This window comes from Zootermopsis nevadensis, unplaced genomic scaffold, assembly GCF_977971745.1.
Source record: "Zootermopsis nevadensis isolate Lab colony 2312 unplaced genomic scaffold, Znev_1.0 Znev_ptg000061l, whole genome shotgun sequence".
In the NCBI taxonomy this organism is placed as follows: Eukaryota; Metazoa; Arthropoda; class Insecta; order Blattodea; family Termopsidae; genus Zootermopsis; species Zootermopsis nevadensis.
The window spans coordinates 3,464,557-3,482,050 of NW_028259192.1; the positions used below are offsets into that span (position 1 = coordinate 3,464,557).

The following is a 17,494-nucleotide window of genomic DNA, read 5'->3' on the forward strand; positions in this document are numbered from 1 at the left end:
ATGTAAATCGAATGCTCGATATGGAACATAAGATGATATTTTAATCATTTTAATTATCTTATGTTACTATTTTATTGTGATTTGACGGTAAACAAATATAATAATTATTTTAATTAATATCACAATATGACGCAGCTATACTATCTCATTGTACCCAAAGTTAATCTGTAAGAAGATAGTAGTCAACACTGTCACATCTGAAAAAAGTTCAGACTTATTTAAAGCAATTAAACATAACCTACAAGTTCCAGGTATCCATTTCATGATCCGACACGTATATCACCCTAATAATCCATACATTTTATTGTTACATTTTACGAGCATCACTAACCTAACCAGCGCAAGGAAGTTGTATCGGACTATAATCTTCAAATAAATGTTTCCATCTTTCGATTCTAAACGAGTTATACATATTTCAGTTTACTGAATCAAATTTTCTAATCACATTTTGTGGTTCCACATGAAAGGATACGACTAACATAACACGTCGATTTTCACTGTTTTTTCCCTCAATTATTGATCTATCTTCGTGTGCTGAATCCTTTGTCACAACTTTCTAACAATTTACTGGAATCGAACTGTTAGAAACTATTTTTAAAATAGAACATCCAGAATTTTAGTATTGTCAAATTCTATAGCAGCTCCATGTGGTATATTTTCTAAACTAAACATGTCTTTGTAACACACAGATAGTGCGTATATGTAAATTATATCCCTGGTTCAGCTTTGCAAGCACCGAGAAAGATACAAGTTGGGTGTGTTTATGACACGTCATAGCATACATACAAACGTCAGCCGGGCGTGTCTGGATATACAGAGCACGTAATGTACGGAATCAATATCAGCAGAACAGCAGTTAGTCGAAACGGAATCATTTAACAAGGTTGTTAGGGTTCAGAGCTTTGACGTCATCTGTTCGGTTGCTTCGATGATCACACACGTGACACGTTATCGAAGTATGTTATGTCTACGTCACTGGTTGGTGAGTACGTACGTCAGCAAACGTCTCTTTTACTGTCAGTATTTCATTAAAAATAATTACAATTACGTGCTTATTCAGTTTACTATCTACTATTCCGGGAAATAACCATATTTTTAATAGATTATTCACGAAATCGGACTTAAAATGTATCAAAAAGCCTACATGACGGATGAAAATTTAAACTGGCAGGTGCACTTTAAAACGTTTGAATAGGCAGTCAGACCCTGAACACTGAAGCAGACGGCGGTGTCAGAGACGAAATACCAGCGAAGAGGAAAGGTTTATAGCAGCAACTTTATTTAAGTGGAAGGAAATCAGACTCACGCGAAATAAAAATACATTAAATTTATCTTAATAAAGAACGCCCTAAATTCCAAAAGCAGAATAACCCAGGATAGCGATGAAAGATAATCATGCGCTGATGTACCCAAATATTCATTGAAAGAAGGATATAGCAGCGGTAGATTTTTGAACCGACAAGGCCAGATGCATCGTCCCAGATGAACAACACGAAATTTTTCGAAACAACAGCGACGACTAGCTCGGAAAATGGTAAATAATTAAACGAAGCCGTGCCCAAAACATTAAAGATGGCTGACGAATGCTCCTTCCAAAATTTGTGTTGTCTTTTACTACGATACAACAAACAGCAGCAAACAATTAAAAGCTTTGATTTCGTAAGTAAAATTTCGAAATATATTTTCAACTTGGCGGAGTTATATAAAAAAAGTAGAACATTTCTCACAACCCTCTTCTTCAAAAAGCCTTTTACTTATGTTCTTCTTGATTCAGTTTCTGAAATGACCCGTGTTGCCATCACTCTTCCTTCTTCACTCGACATCCTTACCAGAAGTTTACTGACTTCAGTGTTATTTTTCTTCAGTGTGGGCTGAACCACCCTTTTAAAACGATTCGGAATAGGACCGAGACTCAGTTATCACGGTAAAATTGACAAACAACAGTGACGTAGATAACTACGTACGTGACGCCTACACATCTGTTGTCAGAAGCGTACACGTCTACGGCAGAACACAGGCAAATCGAAAGGAAACACATCTGAATCGATACTAATCGAAACTAACAATCCAAAATAACCTATCCTGACAGCAGTCGGAAGTACTACCACCAACCAGTGGTGGGAGAAAATAAGGTGTAGCTCTATGAAGATGAAAAGCGAGTTAAACTGCACATGACGTCATAATTGCTCATAACGAACAATTTAAATTAATTAGTATTGTAGTGAATGCCTACTGAAGCAAGGTAAAACACATTTCTTCACTTAATTTTTCATGTTTATCCAAGCAAACTAAAAAGAATAAGTTTATGAAAAAGTTTTCGTAATAATTTGAAATGATCTGAAAAAAAAAGTTATTTTGCTATGAACTTTAAAATCGACCGATACAAACGTAAACTGAATGGGTTGATGTACAGTTTCAAAATATTTAATTTTAATTCAAACTGGGTCACCCGTTCTCAAGTCGATTTACGCAAACGGTGGAAGATGATCACGCTGTACGTCACAACACCAGGGCACGAGCACACCTTAATTAATACCACCACTGACAACCCAGAAACAGAACCAAGGATCTAAGGAACCCACGCTCATGCCCAGGAGGAAAGACGTTTTTATTGACGGTCGCTCTTCTTTCAAACTGCACTGAATGAAGACGTTGGTTTCATACCGGACGCAAAGTCAACTTCGACGTGTCTCTCCACAATACAAGCGGGTACACAATAAGGGCACCGTCATTCATGAACTTAAATTAACCGCAAGAACACGTGACCTGAATCGATAGTTAGCACCGTAACTCCAGGTACCGAACAGCAGTGTTCGAAATATCGCGGCTTCGATACCAACCATCACGTATAATATTAAAGTACATAAATAAATCTGTTAATTACACGAGCACTAATCACTTGAATATGGAATTAGACTGAAAGCCAACTACAGAAATGTCACGTATATAAAATATATCGCAGACAATGGGCACTTCCATCGTAATGTTGTTAGCAATCATTGACAAGAAAACTTGAAAGAATAATAAGGTATGTAGTATCATTGAGACGCGGTTTCCAAGTTATAAAACATCGATACAGAGAGAATAATTTATCTCTCTTTAATTTAAATTATTTTTCCTTTCGACGAAATAGTTGTCACTGCATTTTCTCCATTAGCATATTAAAATTAAGAACATATGACGAATTCGCGGACAATCGTTTAAATGAGAGTCTGTAAGTTAAAATACACGTTTTGTTCATGATTATTAAGACTACCTTACAGACGTGGGTTGATGGAATAAAATCCTTACCATCAGTAAAATAGGATGCTTCATATAATGTGATAGGCTACTTAATTCTCTCAAAAAGTTTCCTGAAGATGTGCTCTTTTAGATGTGATTACAGAATTATGTCATTTTGAACGTTCATCACTTCAGTACCCTGACAAGAGCTTAAAAGTCACTTACATACAATGTAGCAGTTCACTCACATCAAGTGAACAGCGATATTTAACATTTTCTGTGTGTTGTAGTTCTCATGCAGAATGAATTTCATCCCAAACAGGCTTTCTTCCGTCAATATGCACAAACATAATAAAGGGTTTGTAGCGAATTACACATAGCATACAGACGGCTATCCATAAGTAGACATTTCTAAGAGATTTCCTGACCAAAAACTCTGCGATCATTTCTTACATCCCCCCGCCTTAGCGACACATGTGACCCATCCCAGCTTTCTTGATTTAACTACTCTATATAACAAGTATACTACGTAACCTGTTAAGGTCATGGCTATTTAAAGAGTAATGTTTTGTTTAATATCTTCAGCAACGTTTAAATCTGTATCTGCGAGAATAAATACGCACTTGTTTAATTCATTTAAGCGTGGTTCGTCAAAGAAAACCTTGTAACTTCTTCTGACGAAGCGATCTGGTAATAGATGGTATACACTCTTATTTGTAAGAAAAAGACGGATATCAAATAGCTGGAAAGTACACACGACAATATCACGTTCCAGCTAAACGTACGCACATACGAAGATTCTTAGAATGTCAAATAACCTTTGGTTTGATATTGGATTCCCTGTAGCGAAAAGCTATTCGTCTCTGGAATGCTGCCACTGAGCTGTTCGCAGTGTGACCTCTGATTTTAACGCTGGCAAAGAACAGAGGAGGATATCAAGCGAATCTAACGATCAAGTGGGAACCTACGTTATTAGGTCTGGGTATGCCAGCGTATCGACACTTTAAAGAACGTTCAGTAATATTTATTTCCAACTCAGAGCTGGAAGCACTTCGTAAAACAGTGTCCTTGGAAAAGCCAAGAGACTCTCCCCTAGCTAAGAATTATTCTCCGCCTTTTAGGGGACCCGAAGGCTCATTCCCGGGTTCATAACAGCACGACAGTGGACCCTATCCCATGCCAAATGAGTCCAGTCTACATCGTCATAGTCTATTTCTTTAATATCAACTTTAATATTATCATACATGTAGTAAACTTAGCTCTTTAAAGATGTCTTCTTTCCAGGATGTCCAACTTAAATTCTATGTCCGTTGCAAGTGTCCCATCATGCATTTCCAATCACAGCCTTCTTGATTTCGTCACCTTAATAGCAGATCCGATTACTAAGCTTCTCTTAATGCAATTTGTTCATCGTCACGTTACATCCTCTCTCTTTTAGGTACAAATATTCTCCTCAGTTTCTCATACTCGAGACTTCCTAAATCCACGTTCTTCCGTTAAGGTGAGGGTTATAATTAACAATCCGAAACAAAGGAAATAGTCGACTTACGGTTTTTGTATATTTTTTTATTTACATTTTTAAACAGGAGATTTGAAGAACGTAGATTCTAAACAGGATGATAAGATAAATTCCTCGAATTTAATCTGTTATTAATTTATTCGTGAGTGTATTTTTAATTTCTTCCAGTGTTTCACAAATGTTTGAAGCCTTCACACATTTCAGATGCATTTTATAACTGTATTTTTGGAACATTTCCAGCCTCTTGTTTGCGGGAACTGAACAAACACTTACATAGTTATTCTGAGTTCAATATCTTTACCAGAATCCAACAGACCTCCTGTAACTTTATTGCATTTATATGTTTGCCCATTAAACTACATCAACTTCACTCCTTCTGACTTTCTTGGAACTTAATAACGGTTTATACTAAAAACAAGTTGAAAGGGAAAGATGGAAATCACCTTGTTTCAAATAATTCTGACTGAAGACCTCATCAGGAAAATGTTTACGTACACAAACATTAAAGTATAAATTCTCTATATCACTTTTCAATTAGCGTAATCATTTCGATGTGTATACTAAAATAAATGTGAACAACTGGATATAACATAAATTACAATGTAATTACATTGAGAGTGTTTACCAGAAATATATCCTTGTAATGCTATGTGCTTGCCTTACAGGTTGAGTGAATGTAAAATTCAATCACGACTTGTGTACAAATTTTAACGCAGACAGCGGATGATTAACATTTCATTACGGCAGGATAAATCTAAACTTAGAAACAGAAGACTAGCAAACACTTTATGAATACACCAAGATCCCGGTAACGAGCGATTATATCACGAGAGTTATTAACCTTTAGTAAATGCGACACCACGGATTATTCGCGGAATGAAATGAAGGACAAATGTAAGAACTCGAAGATTCGCTGTTCCAGCGCAGCTCAAGAAGAGCTAATGACTTGGTCGATATTCCACCTTTGAAGCAGCCAGAACTGATCCCTGTCTCAATGACTACCTACTAATTTACCATTACCACACAGGCCTACTTTTTGTGCGAACCAAATATGAGCCTTTCATTCGTAAAGTCCCTCCCACATAACATAAATCACAATTTAAAAGTTCTGTTCTCAGTCAGATCCATCACGTCTTAAAAACACTAATTTTTTTTTTTTAAAAAAATTCCGATCCAATCATTTAACTTCCTTTATCTAACTATTTACATCACAACATTTGTTAATATCAACTTGAGGATAAGCAGATCCACTGAATTAAACATTATTCAAATACTTGCTCCAATAACGCGATTTTACACATAATAACAGGTGAAGCAATCTCGTCTGGCGAAGATGTTATAATCAGCTTTTAATGAATCACCGAATTACGTGGAAACACAGAAATTACGTCATGGACATTTCCTTAAAAATCCTTTACCTATTAACGGTCCATTAAAGTTCTCATCTCATTCGACGATACATAATGTTTCATTTTTTTTATAGTTTTGATGCGTCATGTTTGTGTTTATAATTCACATATATATTTATTATTCAAGTCATATACACAAACTTTTAAACACCCACAATAGTAATCTACAATCTACAATCAACGAAAAGCTTGCATTAATAAATATAGAATAGTTTTAAATATAAAAACCTGAAGATGATGCTATGACATCGAAACATGTAGAAGTATTAAAGCGCAACATTGTAACATCGAGATAACGATGAATGGCGCAGAATATCAATTTTAAATTTTAAATTTTAACATCAAAATTTAAAAGTTTGTGTATATGACTTGAATAATAAATATATATGTGAATAATGTTTCAGTTCAACAAGTTTAGTTAATTTTATCTAATATAAGGATGTACAGCCTTGAAAAAGTTGGACCGACCTATTGAAACCGAGCTGTCATCGCAAGTGTGTCTGATACAGCAACAAACCGCATCTACGCGTTCGTTGTTTAACTTTAATTGAAGCAGCGACGTGGAACAGTGATGTGTCACAGATGGCAGAGACTAAGAGTGGAGTAAAAGTTACGATGACTGACGTAATCTAGCAACTTTTTGGCTGACAATACTCGGTGCTTGGCCACATACGTCGCTGACGCAGAGAATCGGGCCTACACCCGAAGCGACCTCATGACATTCTACTCAACAAAGACGAAGTGTGAATCGTTGATCGGTCTCCCACTGAAACATTAACTTTAGCATAGAAAGCCATTCGAGGGCTGCATTAATCCTCATATCAGTTATCATCACAAACTGCCTTATGAAGCCATGAGTTCGAAGGGTAAGTAACTAACAATGCATTAGAGTTCCTCTGTACGCAATCAAACAATCGATGACATATAATCAATTCTATGTTTTTGTATCTTCATAACTTTTAAAGATGGCTGTCTTCTGGGTTGTAACTCCGTAGAGTCTGGTAGAAGTTTACCAAAATTTCAGAGGTCATACTGCCTCCATCATCAGGGAGATGAGTATGAAGTTTTCTGTCTTCTGGGTTGTTGCGCTGTGTAGTCTGGTCGATGTTTACCAACGTTTCAGAGGTCATGCTGCCTCCATCATCAGGGAGATGAGTATGAAGATTTCTGTCTTCTGGGTTGTTGCGCTGTGTAGTCTGGTCGATGTTTACCAACGTTTCAGAGGTCATGCTGCCTCCGTCATCAGGGCGATGAGTATGAAGATTTCTGTCTTCTGGGTTGTTGCGCTGTGTAGTCTGGTCGATGTTTACCAACGTTTCAGAGGTCATACTGCCTCCGTCATCAGGGAGATGAGTATGAAGATTTCTGTCTTCTGGGTTGTTGCGCTGTGTAGTCTGGTCGATGTTTACCAACGTTTCAGAGGTCATGCTGCCTCCATCATCAGGGAGATGAGTATGAAGATTTCTGTCTTCTGGGTTGTTGCGCTGTGTAGTCTGGTCGATGTTTACCAACGTTTCAGAGGTCATGCTGCCTCCATCATCAGGGAGATGAGTATGAAGATTTCTGTCTTCTGGGTTGTTGCGCTGTGTAGTCTGGTCGATGTTAACCAACGTTTCAGAGGTCATGCTGCCTCCGTCATCAGGGCGATGAGTATGAAGATTTCTGTCTTCTGGGTTGTTGCGCTGTGTAGTCTGGTCGATGTTAACCAACGTTTCAGAGGTCATGCTGCCTCCATCATCAGGGAGATGAGTATGAAGATTTCTGTCTTCTGGGTTATTGCGCTGTGTAGTCTGGTCGATGTTAACCAACGTTTCAGAGGTCATGCTGCCTCCGTCATCAGGGCGATGAGTATGAAGATTTCTGTCTTCTGGGTTGTTGCGCTGTGTAGTCTGGTAGATGTTTACCAAAATTTCAGAGGTCCATGCTGCCTCCATCATCAGGGAGATGAGCAAGTTATCTTGATGGTGACAACAAAAACCTCTGAAACGTCTACCAGACTACACGGAGTTACAACCCAGAAGACAGCCATCTTCGGACTTACCGCCTTGAAAACTTCAAATCGTACATGTACCAATTTTCCAGAGTATATTTTCAGAGTCCAAGAACTGTTTAATATTCAAATGGCGATTTGGGTTAGAAGGAATGGTACTGACCCTACTAGTCCTCTGTATCGTGTTCCTATAGTAATAAGCGCACATGTGGCGCGAGAAAAGCTATTTGAACTCTTAGTTCCCAGCAAATAGCTAGACAACTTTCCAGAATCAATATTGCTTTCCTAAAACGGACGTACGGACGCCCGTGTAGGCAGCTGTCAGTAAGTAAGCGTGTGTTTTATGAAAGTGCCACTTAGCTGGAAGGGGTCGCGAACGTTTGGCTTATGAAACATCCATGAGGCTAGAGACGTGCAACGGCTGTTCTGACGCTGACGGACATCTTGATGGGTTTGAGGGAAATTCCAATTCCACTTTCATACGTCAGTCGAAAACGAAAGAAGTCTGCCCGTGGGCCGTCCATGGATATTGCAGACATTACAAATTTTACACACAGAAACTGGGTTAGAACATCACTTCCTGTGGGAACTTCCGAACACTACAGAAACAATAAAGATAAACGTGAGAACTACTGGAGATGGGGACGTGATCTGACGTATCCTCAAATTTCTGACGTAATCTGCATTTGCTGTCTGTATCTGTTTCGTTAATGACCATCTCCGGAGGAACACATTGCATTTTTATAGAGTTCGGTTGTAAACTTACATCAGACATTAATAACTCGGGATCACTAAGGCTGGAAATGTGTCTAATAGGAAAGTAGGTTTGAGTCACAATACTTCCTTCATCTCTTCAATTCTTCGAGAGGAAAGTTAAAATGCGTGCGTAAAGACCATAAATGAAAAATTATATCATTAGGTCACTAAATGGGGAAGATATCTCCCATGTTTGTTGTCGTATTCCATTTTACGTGGCAGTTCTTGAAGCCATTTCGAATAAGGAAGATGGAACTTTAATTCCTTATAGATACCACTCCAATACGCCGTAAAATAGACAGATAGACGGCTGTCATTTCATCGAGCTTCTGTTTTAGCGTCTTGAGGATGAAATTACACTACTTTTTTTTTGCGAGCTTTCTTTTTTGTTCGATGTTCCGTAAAAACTCGTGTGTTTTAGTGGAAAGAAGGTAACACTTCATGTGATGGTTGGAGGAAATACAATTTAAGGGCAATTCTATAACCTTCACACGCACGAGAATAACATATTTTTCACGTCATGTAATGACGCAACATATTCTCTCTCTAAAAAGCAGTGAACACGTCTTTCGCACACAGAACACATCGAAGCCAAAGGGAAAATATCACAGACTCAAGCGCACTCATAAAATAAATAATAATAACAAATAAGTACGTTAAGTAAGATATTGTATGTGCGTCATATTGTGATTTATTTAAATAGTATTACAAATATATTAATATATGAAGGACGTGAACATGATAAGAAAAATGAAAACTAAAAATCTTAAAAATCAGTAAAAATCAGTAATTCAATTAAAACGTTTATAACATAACACCTGATGATGGCTATATATAGCCGAAACATGTCGTAAAATGTTCCACATGTAAATCCAGTACTCGATACGGAACGTAAAATGATATTTTAATCTTTTAATTATCTTATATTGTGATTGACGGCCAATTTTAATATATTTGTAATACGTTAAGTAAATTAATCAATTAATAAAGTATATAGGCAACTTCATCACAATTACTTTATCATTTTCGGCGCGGCGTGGAGGAAACCTACAGAAGGGCTCGCAATGCCTGCCTGATGAGTTTCGCCTGCCTGTAGATTACACGCTTCACAACGTAGTAGGAGAAGTTGCCGACGCCGCGCGGCGTACTGTGGTGATTACCTCGTGCCTTGTCATAGCAAACGGATGCCACAAATGGAGAGAAGTATAATCACAAGCATTTGAGATATCGCAGACGCATTCTTTGTTTTCACACTTACGAACTTGTCTGTGCAAACTAAAGACAGAATTCAACTGCTCATTTAGTTCTAAACAGGGAAACATTACGAATAAATCATAAATAAAATGAAGTAAATGGAAAATGCTCCTTTATCAACTTACAGGCTTCAAATTTTTTACGTTAGATTGCGTGAAAGGATGATTATATATCCTGAATCGGTAAGGATTGGGTTATTATTATTATTTTTTTTATTATTTAGTGTTCTGTCTGACGACAGGTCCATATGAACAGGATCCTTCCATCCTTTTCTCGGACTGGGACCTGTTCATATACGTTCTTGGCAGATGATCCAGAAGTGGTTTGCCATTGCCTTCTTCTGTGTGTGAATGGAGTAATTGTTAGGATGCCACGGAGATACCGGGGAAGCCCCCGGAGGAAAACTCCGTGTTGCCTAGACCACGGCCTTGCCCAACACAAGTTATAAATTCGGACACCGCCGGGAATCGAACCCGAGACCCCAGGATTACAAGGCCAGCGTTCTAACCGCTAGACCACCTCATATTATTATTATTTAGTGTTCTGTCTGACGACAGGTCCATATGAACAGGATCCTTCCATCCTTTTCTCGGACTGGGACCTGTTCATATACGTTCTTGGCAGATGATCCAGAAGTGGTTTGCCATTGCTTTCTTCTGTGTGTGAATGGAGTAATTGTTGGGATGCCACGTAGATACCGGGGAAGCCCCCGGAGGAAAACTCCGTGTTGCCTAGACCACGGCCTTGCCCAACACAAGTTATAAATTCGGGCACCGCCGAGAATCGAACCGGACACCCCAGGATTACAAGGCCAGCGTTCTAACCGCTAGACCACCGTGGTAAGGTAAGGATTGGGTAGAACGCGATACAATTCCATTGCTAGGAGATAACCTAGGTCTCACTGGAATTGACTGAGTAAAATCACAAAAACCAAACTCATAATAACCGGTGTCCTACCCAAGATCTGAATCGGCTGTATCTGAACATAAGTCAGGCGGGTAACAAGTTACCACAGCAGCCTACTTGAGATGGTACCGCGAAGCAGAGGGAAAGTCTGGGCGACTAAGGGCTTTATTGGTCTGAGGCAAATTACGAGTTATCGTACACCAAGCCTTGCGTGCGTAGCAATGTGGGGGTAATGTCGTAGTTGGCACCCTTCGGATACCAATCGACATGCCACTGAATACAGCCCTCCGTTCCACGTGATGGGCGTGGCAGCATTTCCCTAGCTACTTATGGGACACCCTATAAATAAAAATGCCATGAAAATGTCGGTACAGTGATCCATAGGACTCCCATTAATTGTCTAGCTCCACTGCAGTTGGACGAGTCGTGTCAAGGAATATTATTAAACGGGGTTATGCATCTCTCACGTGTATCTGTACGTGGTCAGATGGAAGGACAGCTTTTGTGGGTCCTCGAGGCATCGAGAGCAGCATCGAAGCGAAGATTGTCTGGGAACGTTGTGCCTTGCCTAAACTGAACAATGTCTACTTCTCTGGATTCCTGGTCAGAGCGGGATTCAGGGTAACTAGCAATTCCAATCTTTTCCATGCGTTGATAAGATCAAAGCTTCAGAGTGTCTGATGGAGAGGCATTCCGAATACTGGGACGCCACAGCAGGTAGGAGGCAGTCGAAGCTCTTTGTCTCAGGCCTTGTGACAAACTACATCCCTGTTGATTTTGGACAGGTAATAATGCAGGCCAGTGAAAGGGTTGTTAACTGGCTACTGGTTGGTCTCTCGGAAAGCATCAAATTTAGGAAATGAGTACAGGAGGAGGAATATTCCTACTGTTCTTTGTCAAAGCCCAATGTTGACTGGGCACAGATTAAGGATCTTCGATTGTGCATCGGTAGAACCGACAGATATTTTACGGGCTTCAATTACGACGAATCTGGTTCTAGCACTGTGGTCAGGGCGCTTTGAAGGGTCCTAACAAGGTCCGGAATGCACAATGACCGAAGCTGCCTTCCCTTGATCAATACCGATGTTAACAGTCAGGCGCCTACCGCAACACGAATCTGGTGTTGCTATGGCTTTACGGTAAGTAGACGAGAAAAGAAAGACCTTAGTGTAATTAGGATTTTCTGCCAAAATTACAGCAATACAAATATAAAACTCGGAGTGGTTCTGGGCCATATTTATTACAGAATTAACTGCATGGTGCAGTCTCTAGAACAATGGTTTACAGTCACTGCGTTGAATGTGCTTACTGACTCGAACGAATCCTACCCTTTTCCTTGATTTTAGTACGCGAAATACTGAAATCATTTTATGAACAGAATTATAAGAATTTTCTGAATATCGTACAAAAGATGCATGTGGGTAGAATGAAAACTCAGCCAGCAGCTAACTGCACAAGCCCTATTCTACAAATATACTACATTGATTGACGTGTAATTGATTTGTTTAATCAATTTATTCATGTATAAATAAACTGTAAACTAAAAATGAAGACAAAGCTAATCTTCTGCCTCCATAAAGACTTATGATAGAAAAAGATAAATCAACATATCTCTAAAATCGGGACGAGACGCAGATGTGCAGTCAGCTTCAAGTTCCAACAACTTTACATCTCGGACAATGAAGGAGAATCTGTAAGAACCCCACAACTGACCTGTGCTTCGTAGATAAGGTAATAATCATTATCCTTGATCAATCAGCAGCCAATTACATTACTGGTTGTGCTGTTCCGGCTATATTTCTGATAACAAATGTTTTATTTTCTCTGTGTTTATAAGCCTCTACCCTCCAATTCTCGGTAAGTGCGAAGCCTTTTAGAGAGGTGTGAGTAAAGACCCCTTAAAAACGATGTTATACGAGAAACTTTGAAGATGTGTAAAATATATCTCAAAATATCACCCTATGATTCGTTTGGAAGTTTATACAGCCTTTTGTTTACAATGAGAAATGTGGGCTATTATTCAGAATTTGTACAGTGGTACATTTTAAATTTACATTAATTACTTTGTCGAGCCTACAAATATTTAAGGTAACTTCAAATGCAGTATACACGTGTCATAAGAATCATAATGTTACCAAGATTTCTGATATATAAGAATAATTTTGATGACTGCTTGCAAGTGAAGGGAAGTCGTAGCAAATTCAGATTATTAATTTAAAGATATAAATTTCTTTAAAACAATAAACTGATTCTTGGACAAGCACCCGTTCCACATGCTAGAAAAATTAATTAATATATCTTAACGTTACCTGATGGACTTTCCCTGAATGAATTCAAATGTGATCAACATAAGAAGGTCCAACAGTTAGAGTCATGCACTATTAGGCCCTATTACTGCCTTACACTATTGTATTTCTCTGACGTGACGTCAGAACTTACCAGTAGGGTACACGAGAATTGTGGGCCTCTTGTTTTGTGGCGCAGCGGACGGTGAGAGGGGTGTTACCCCAGTCTCACCCTTGCTCGCCATGCCCCTTACCGCATGTGACGTCACAATCCCATTGCAAGCCCGCAAAACATCTGAAACAAAGAAACGGCGCACTGGCTGTAGCAGCTGACTCTTTGGTACTCCACATTTTTACACGTTTATCCATACCTCGTTACGGCTTCGTTTGTACAACAGGACGGAAAGGAGGTATTTACCGACAAAATAACATTCATCTCGGCTGTATTCGCTCCATTGTACATTCGTACACTGCTCATGCTATGCGTAAGACGGAGAGGTAGGGCTGGGCATGCGCAGAGCGTCCCGTACTAACCCTTCTCCCGCCCAAGTCAAACAGCGCGGATAACATGTACGAGGTGCGATCGGAAAGTTTCAAGACTGCGCCTATAAACACCCGTACACTTATATCAGGTATTAAATTCATCCATCACCCTCGAAGTAGTTCCCCTGGGAGTGAACACAACGATCCCAGCGCCGCTGCCAAGCCTGGAAGCATCCCTGGAAATCTTTCTTTGTCAGCCTGTCAAGCACCATCTGCGATTCTGCCTGAATCTCTTCTAACGTCTCAAATCTCCTTCCCTTTAGCTGAATTTTCATCTTTGGGAAGAGGAAGAAGTCACACGGAGCTTAGAAAGGAAGTTGGGGTCGGTTCTTGCAAGATCTTTGAGCTCCTGACAAACGAGAAGTCGATTCTGCTTCTGGTCCTCAGACAGGAGCCTTGGCACAAACTTGGCTGCGATGCGTCGCATGTGCAGTTGTTTCTTTAGAATCAGCTGACAGGTCCCATAGCCTATCCCAACAATGTCGCACAAGTCGTTGATGGTACGACGTCGATCTTCGTAACATTTTCGGGCGTTGTGCTCGAAGATGGTCGTCCAGAACGCTCGTCATCATCGACAGAGGTTCGGCCATTTATAAAACGTGAATGCCACACAAAAGTTTGTGCACGACCCATTGCGGACTCCCCAAATGCTTGCTTTAGCATTTCATAGGTTTCCGTAGCCGTTTTGGGGAGTCTTTGGCAAAATTTGATGCACACGCCATTCCGAAATCGCAGGAGAGTCGCTGTAATGCACTACCAAAACGCCCGTAACTAAGAAACAAATGCTAATTCGATGATGCCGGCTGGCACACTGATTCACTATGATTGTAGGCCGCACCTTCTAACGGCAGAAGCTCGTATTACATCCGGTTCGCCCTCTATTGACACAGTCTGTAAACTTTCCGATCGCACCTCGTATACGTTACTACAGACATTCCATGACGCAGTGAACAGAAATTCGTATTCGACAAGTACCGGATCCAAACCTTGCGCGGAATATCGGTTTTTCGTAACGTTCCTCTGTCCCTTAAGGAAAGTAATGGATTTTTACCTGAAGTAGGTCATTACAGCTTCCTTACAGATACATCCAAATCCGTTATTCATAATTATCATATACGATACAACGATGTGATAAGAAGTCAGTCACTGAATAAACATACAAACAAACAAACGGACAATCCCACTAAACTATTTTACTTACTAATAGGAAAAGTGTATAGTTAGTTAGGAGGAAGGGTAATATGTAATCGCTGTAATGTTTAAAGACTGGTATGGAATACTGAACATGAGGAAAGAGACAAAAGACAAATTGGTGGGAATGGGATAATTTTAGTTTTCACTATGTAACTGCATTTCTTTGCCACCGTGTACACCCCTTATAGAAACAGTCAATACAACTTAAGTCCTTCCAATCCGAAACAGGGAGCATATCTCTTATATCCGTGTCCCAATGTTCCTTTCCAAAATATGTGTGAACTTTGACTGTCATTCACTTTGGAGAAATTTCAAGAGAACTTCTTCATTAACTCCTTCTTGTTTCATTTAACGATGTTGTACTGACTGTACACATCATTTAGCTCTGAAAGAGGATGAACTGTAGGATTATTTTCTGAATGGTGCGCATCGAAACGATTTACGTCTGTCTGTAGATTCTACGTCTGCAAATTCCTACAGGGATTTGTAGAAACTCTCGAAAATTTCAGCCAACAGCGCCGGCCATGTTTGTGTACTTCTGACGGTGTACAGCTCATAATCGATTATTATTTTTAAACAAGATATACCATTTGGAAAACTTAATACGTTCTATAAATTGGAGGTGCAAGCTTACTCTATGAACATCGTAATGTTTTTTGTAACAAATTGCAGTCATTTTTAAAGACCGACCTCTTCTATTTGTCTACAGAAACAGAAACGACAGGTGATTCCGGAAAAAGTAAACACTTTATTTGGAATAGATGAGTTCTCAGAGTGTCATTTGTTTCGGCAGAGTACGCTCCTGACAGCCTGATGGATTACAATTGCTTCAGCATCAACGGTTTAGAACCGGATGTTCTCACAGTCCCATGTGCTGCGTTGTCCATGTACGCCTGATGGATGGATTTTCAGTAACATACAAGCTAAAAATTCAGGACTGTTCACCTGATGCTTAGCAATACGTCACACAACAAACCTAATAAAGTATTAACAAAAAATAGCAAAACTACACGCGAATCGGAAAATCTCAGGTGTAGACGGAACACAAAAATCCCCGTCTGTCACTTAATCTTTATCCTGAATTCATTTTTCTACGAGACTAAGAAAGCTTTCAGTGGTCAACCAGCAAGATCGCCTGTTCATTCATCCGTCCGCCCCATTCAACAGCATCTTCCTATAATTTTGATCTAATTATATAATTTTCACAGATCTACTCACTAAGATTATGCCACAGAAGTCAACCCTATTCTCGTACTTTCCCTTAACTCAACAGTACCAATACAAGAACCATTGGGAATTTCTGCAAAATTTCTCAGTTATTGTTGTATGGAGACAAAGACTTGAGATTTGGAGGCAAAATTAAATAATTTTAATGTTACTGTAAGAATAAAACATGGTGAATGGACATTAAAATTGCGGAGAGTAACTGTAAAAATTCAATTGAGATTGTCACTAACACGTTATTGACATGTCTGTATGAAAAACTTAACAATGAAAAATACTGGCATAGCGATACTGCAAAAACACCGAAATTGTTTGATAACTTCCGATATACGCGTATATAAAGAAAATCATGAGAGGAAAATTTTTCATACACATTTTTATCAGAAACATCGTATTTAATGACAAGTACAATTTAAATGTTTCATTTTTAAAATATGTAAATATTCGTAAAACTAATCTGAATAAATTGTTCACGACATTATATACGTAATTATATTAATATTACGCTTCACACTGCCTATTGTATGATGTATATTTAGTATATGTCTACACGACGTTTCGGTAGCTGTCAATTCCCAGAAATTATAAAATGGAATATAATATGCAGAACGCAAGGTGTCCATAAAAGTCGCAACGTCGTGTGAAAGCAATGCGGGTGGACAGACTATAAGTTTTTTTTTCAGGAATCGAGATTAAAGCATATTTTGCAGTCTGTTACGCTGATTAACGCTGTTTGGTCATCCTTGCAAGAAAGTGTATAAGAGACGTACTCATCTGTTCTTTCCTAACATTCTACTGAATTTTAGGCAGTAGATGACTGGGCGGAGTTATTGATACATCCATCGATCATCCATCTCTCCGTTTCTCCTCCAAATTAATCTTCGTCAGATACATAGTATAACACAAACATTCCATGCTTACTTTATTAAAACTTTATGTTTAACTTTAAAACAAAAAGTTTCATCCATGTCTCACATAAACTGATTAACGCTTTCAGATGTTTGAATATGACAGAATCTTACTACTGTGCCTGAGTAAAAATGGATTAATATCACATTTACATCATTATACGTATTTCTACTGTTCAAAATTATTACGAGGCGCGTCCTCAAAGTAAGTTTCCCACTCGTCCCACAGCTAGCAAACCTCATATTGCGCGAAGCGACTGTGCGTACGTGATAGAGCAATGACG

At 39.1% G+C, this 17,494-nt stretch overlaps 1 protein-coding gene across 5 annotated transcripts in view; it reads right to left on the minus strand.

Moving 5' to 3' along the window:
* LOC110835936 (uncharacterized) overlaps positions 1-17,494 on the minus strand; it is a 221,932-nt gene that overhangs the window by 34,631 nt on the left and 169,807 nt on the right. For all 5 annotated transcript variants that reach the window (XR_015532663.1, XM_087340734.1, XM_087340735.1 and 2 more), the window contains one exon: positions 13,496-13,636. Coding sequence is in view for 4 of the 5 variants with exons in the window: in XM_087340734.1 (XP_087196860.1) it covers positions 13,496-13,586 (91 nt within the window). In the remaining variant the exon portion in view is untranslated. The remainder of the gene's footprint in view (positions 1-13,495; positions 13,637-17,494) is intronic.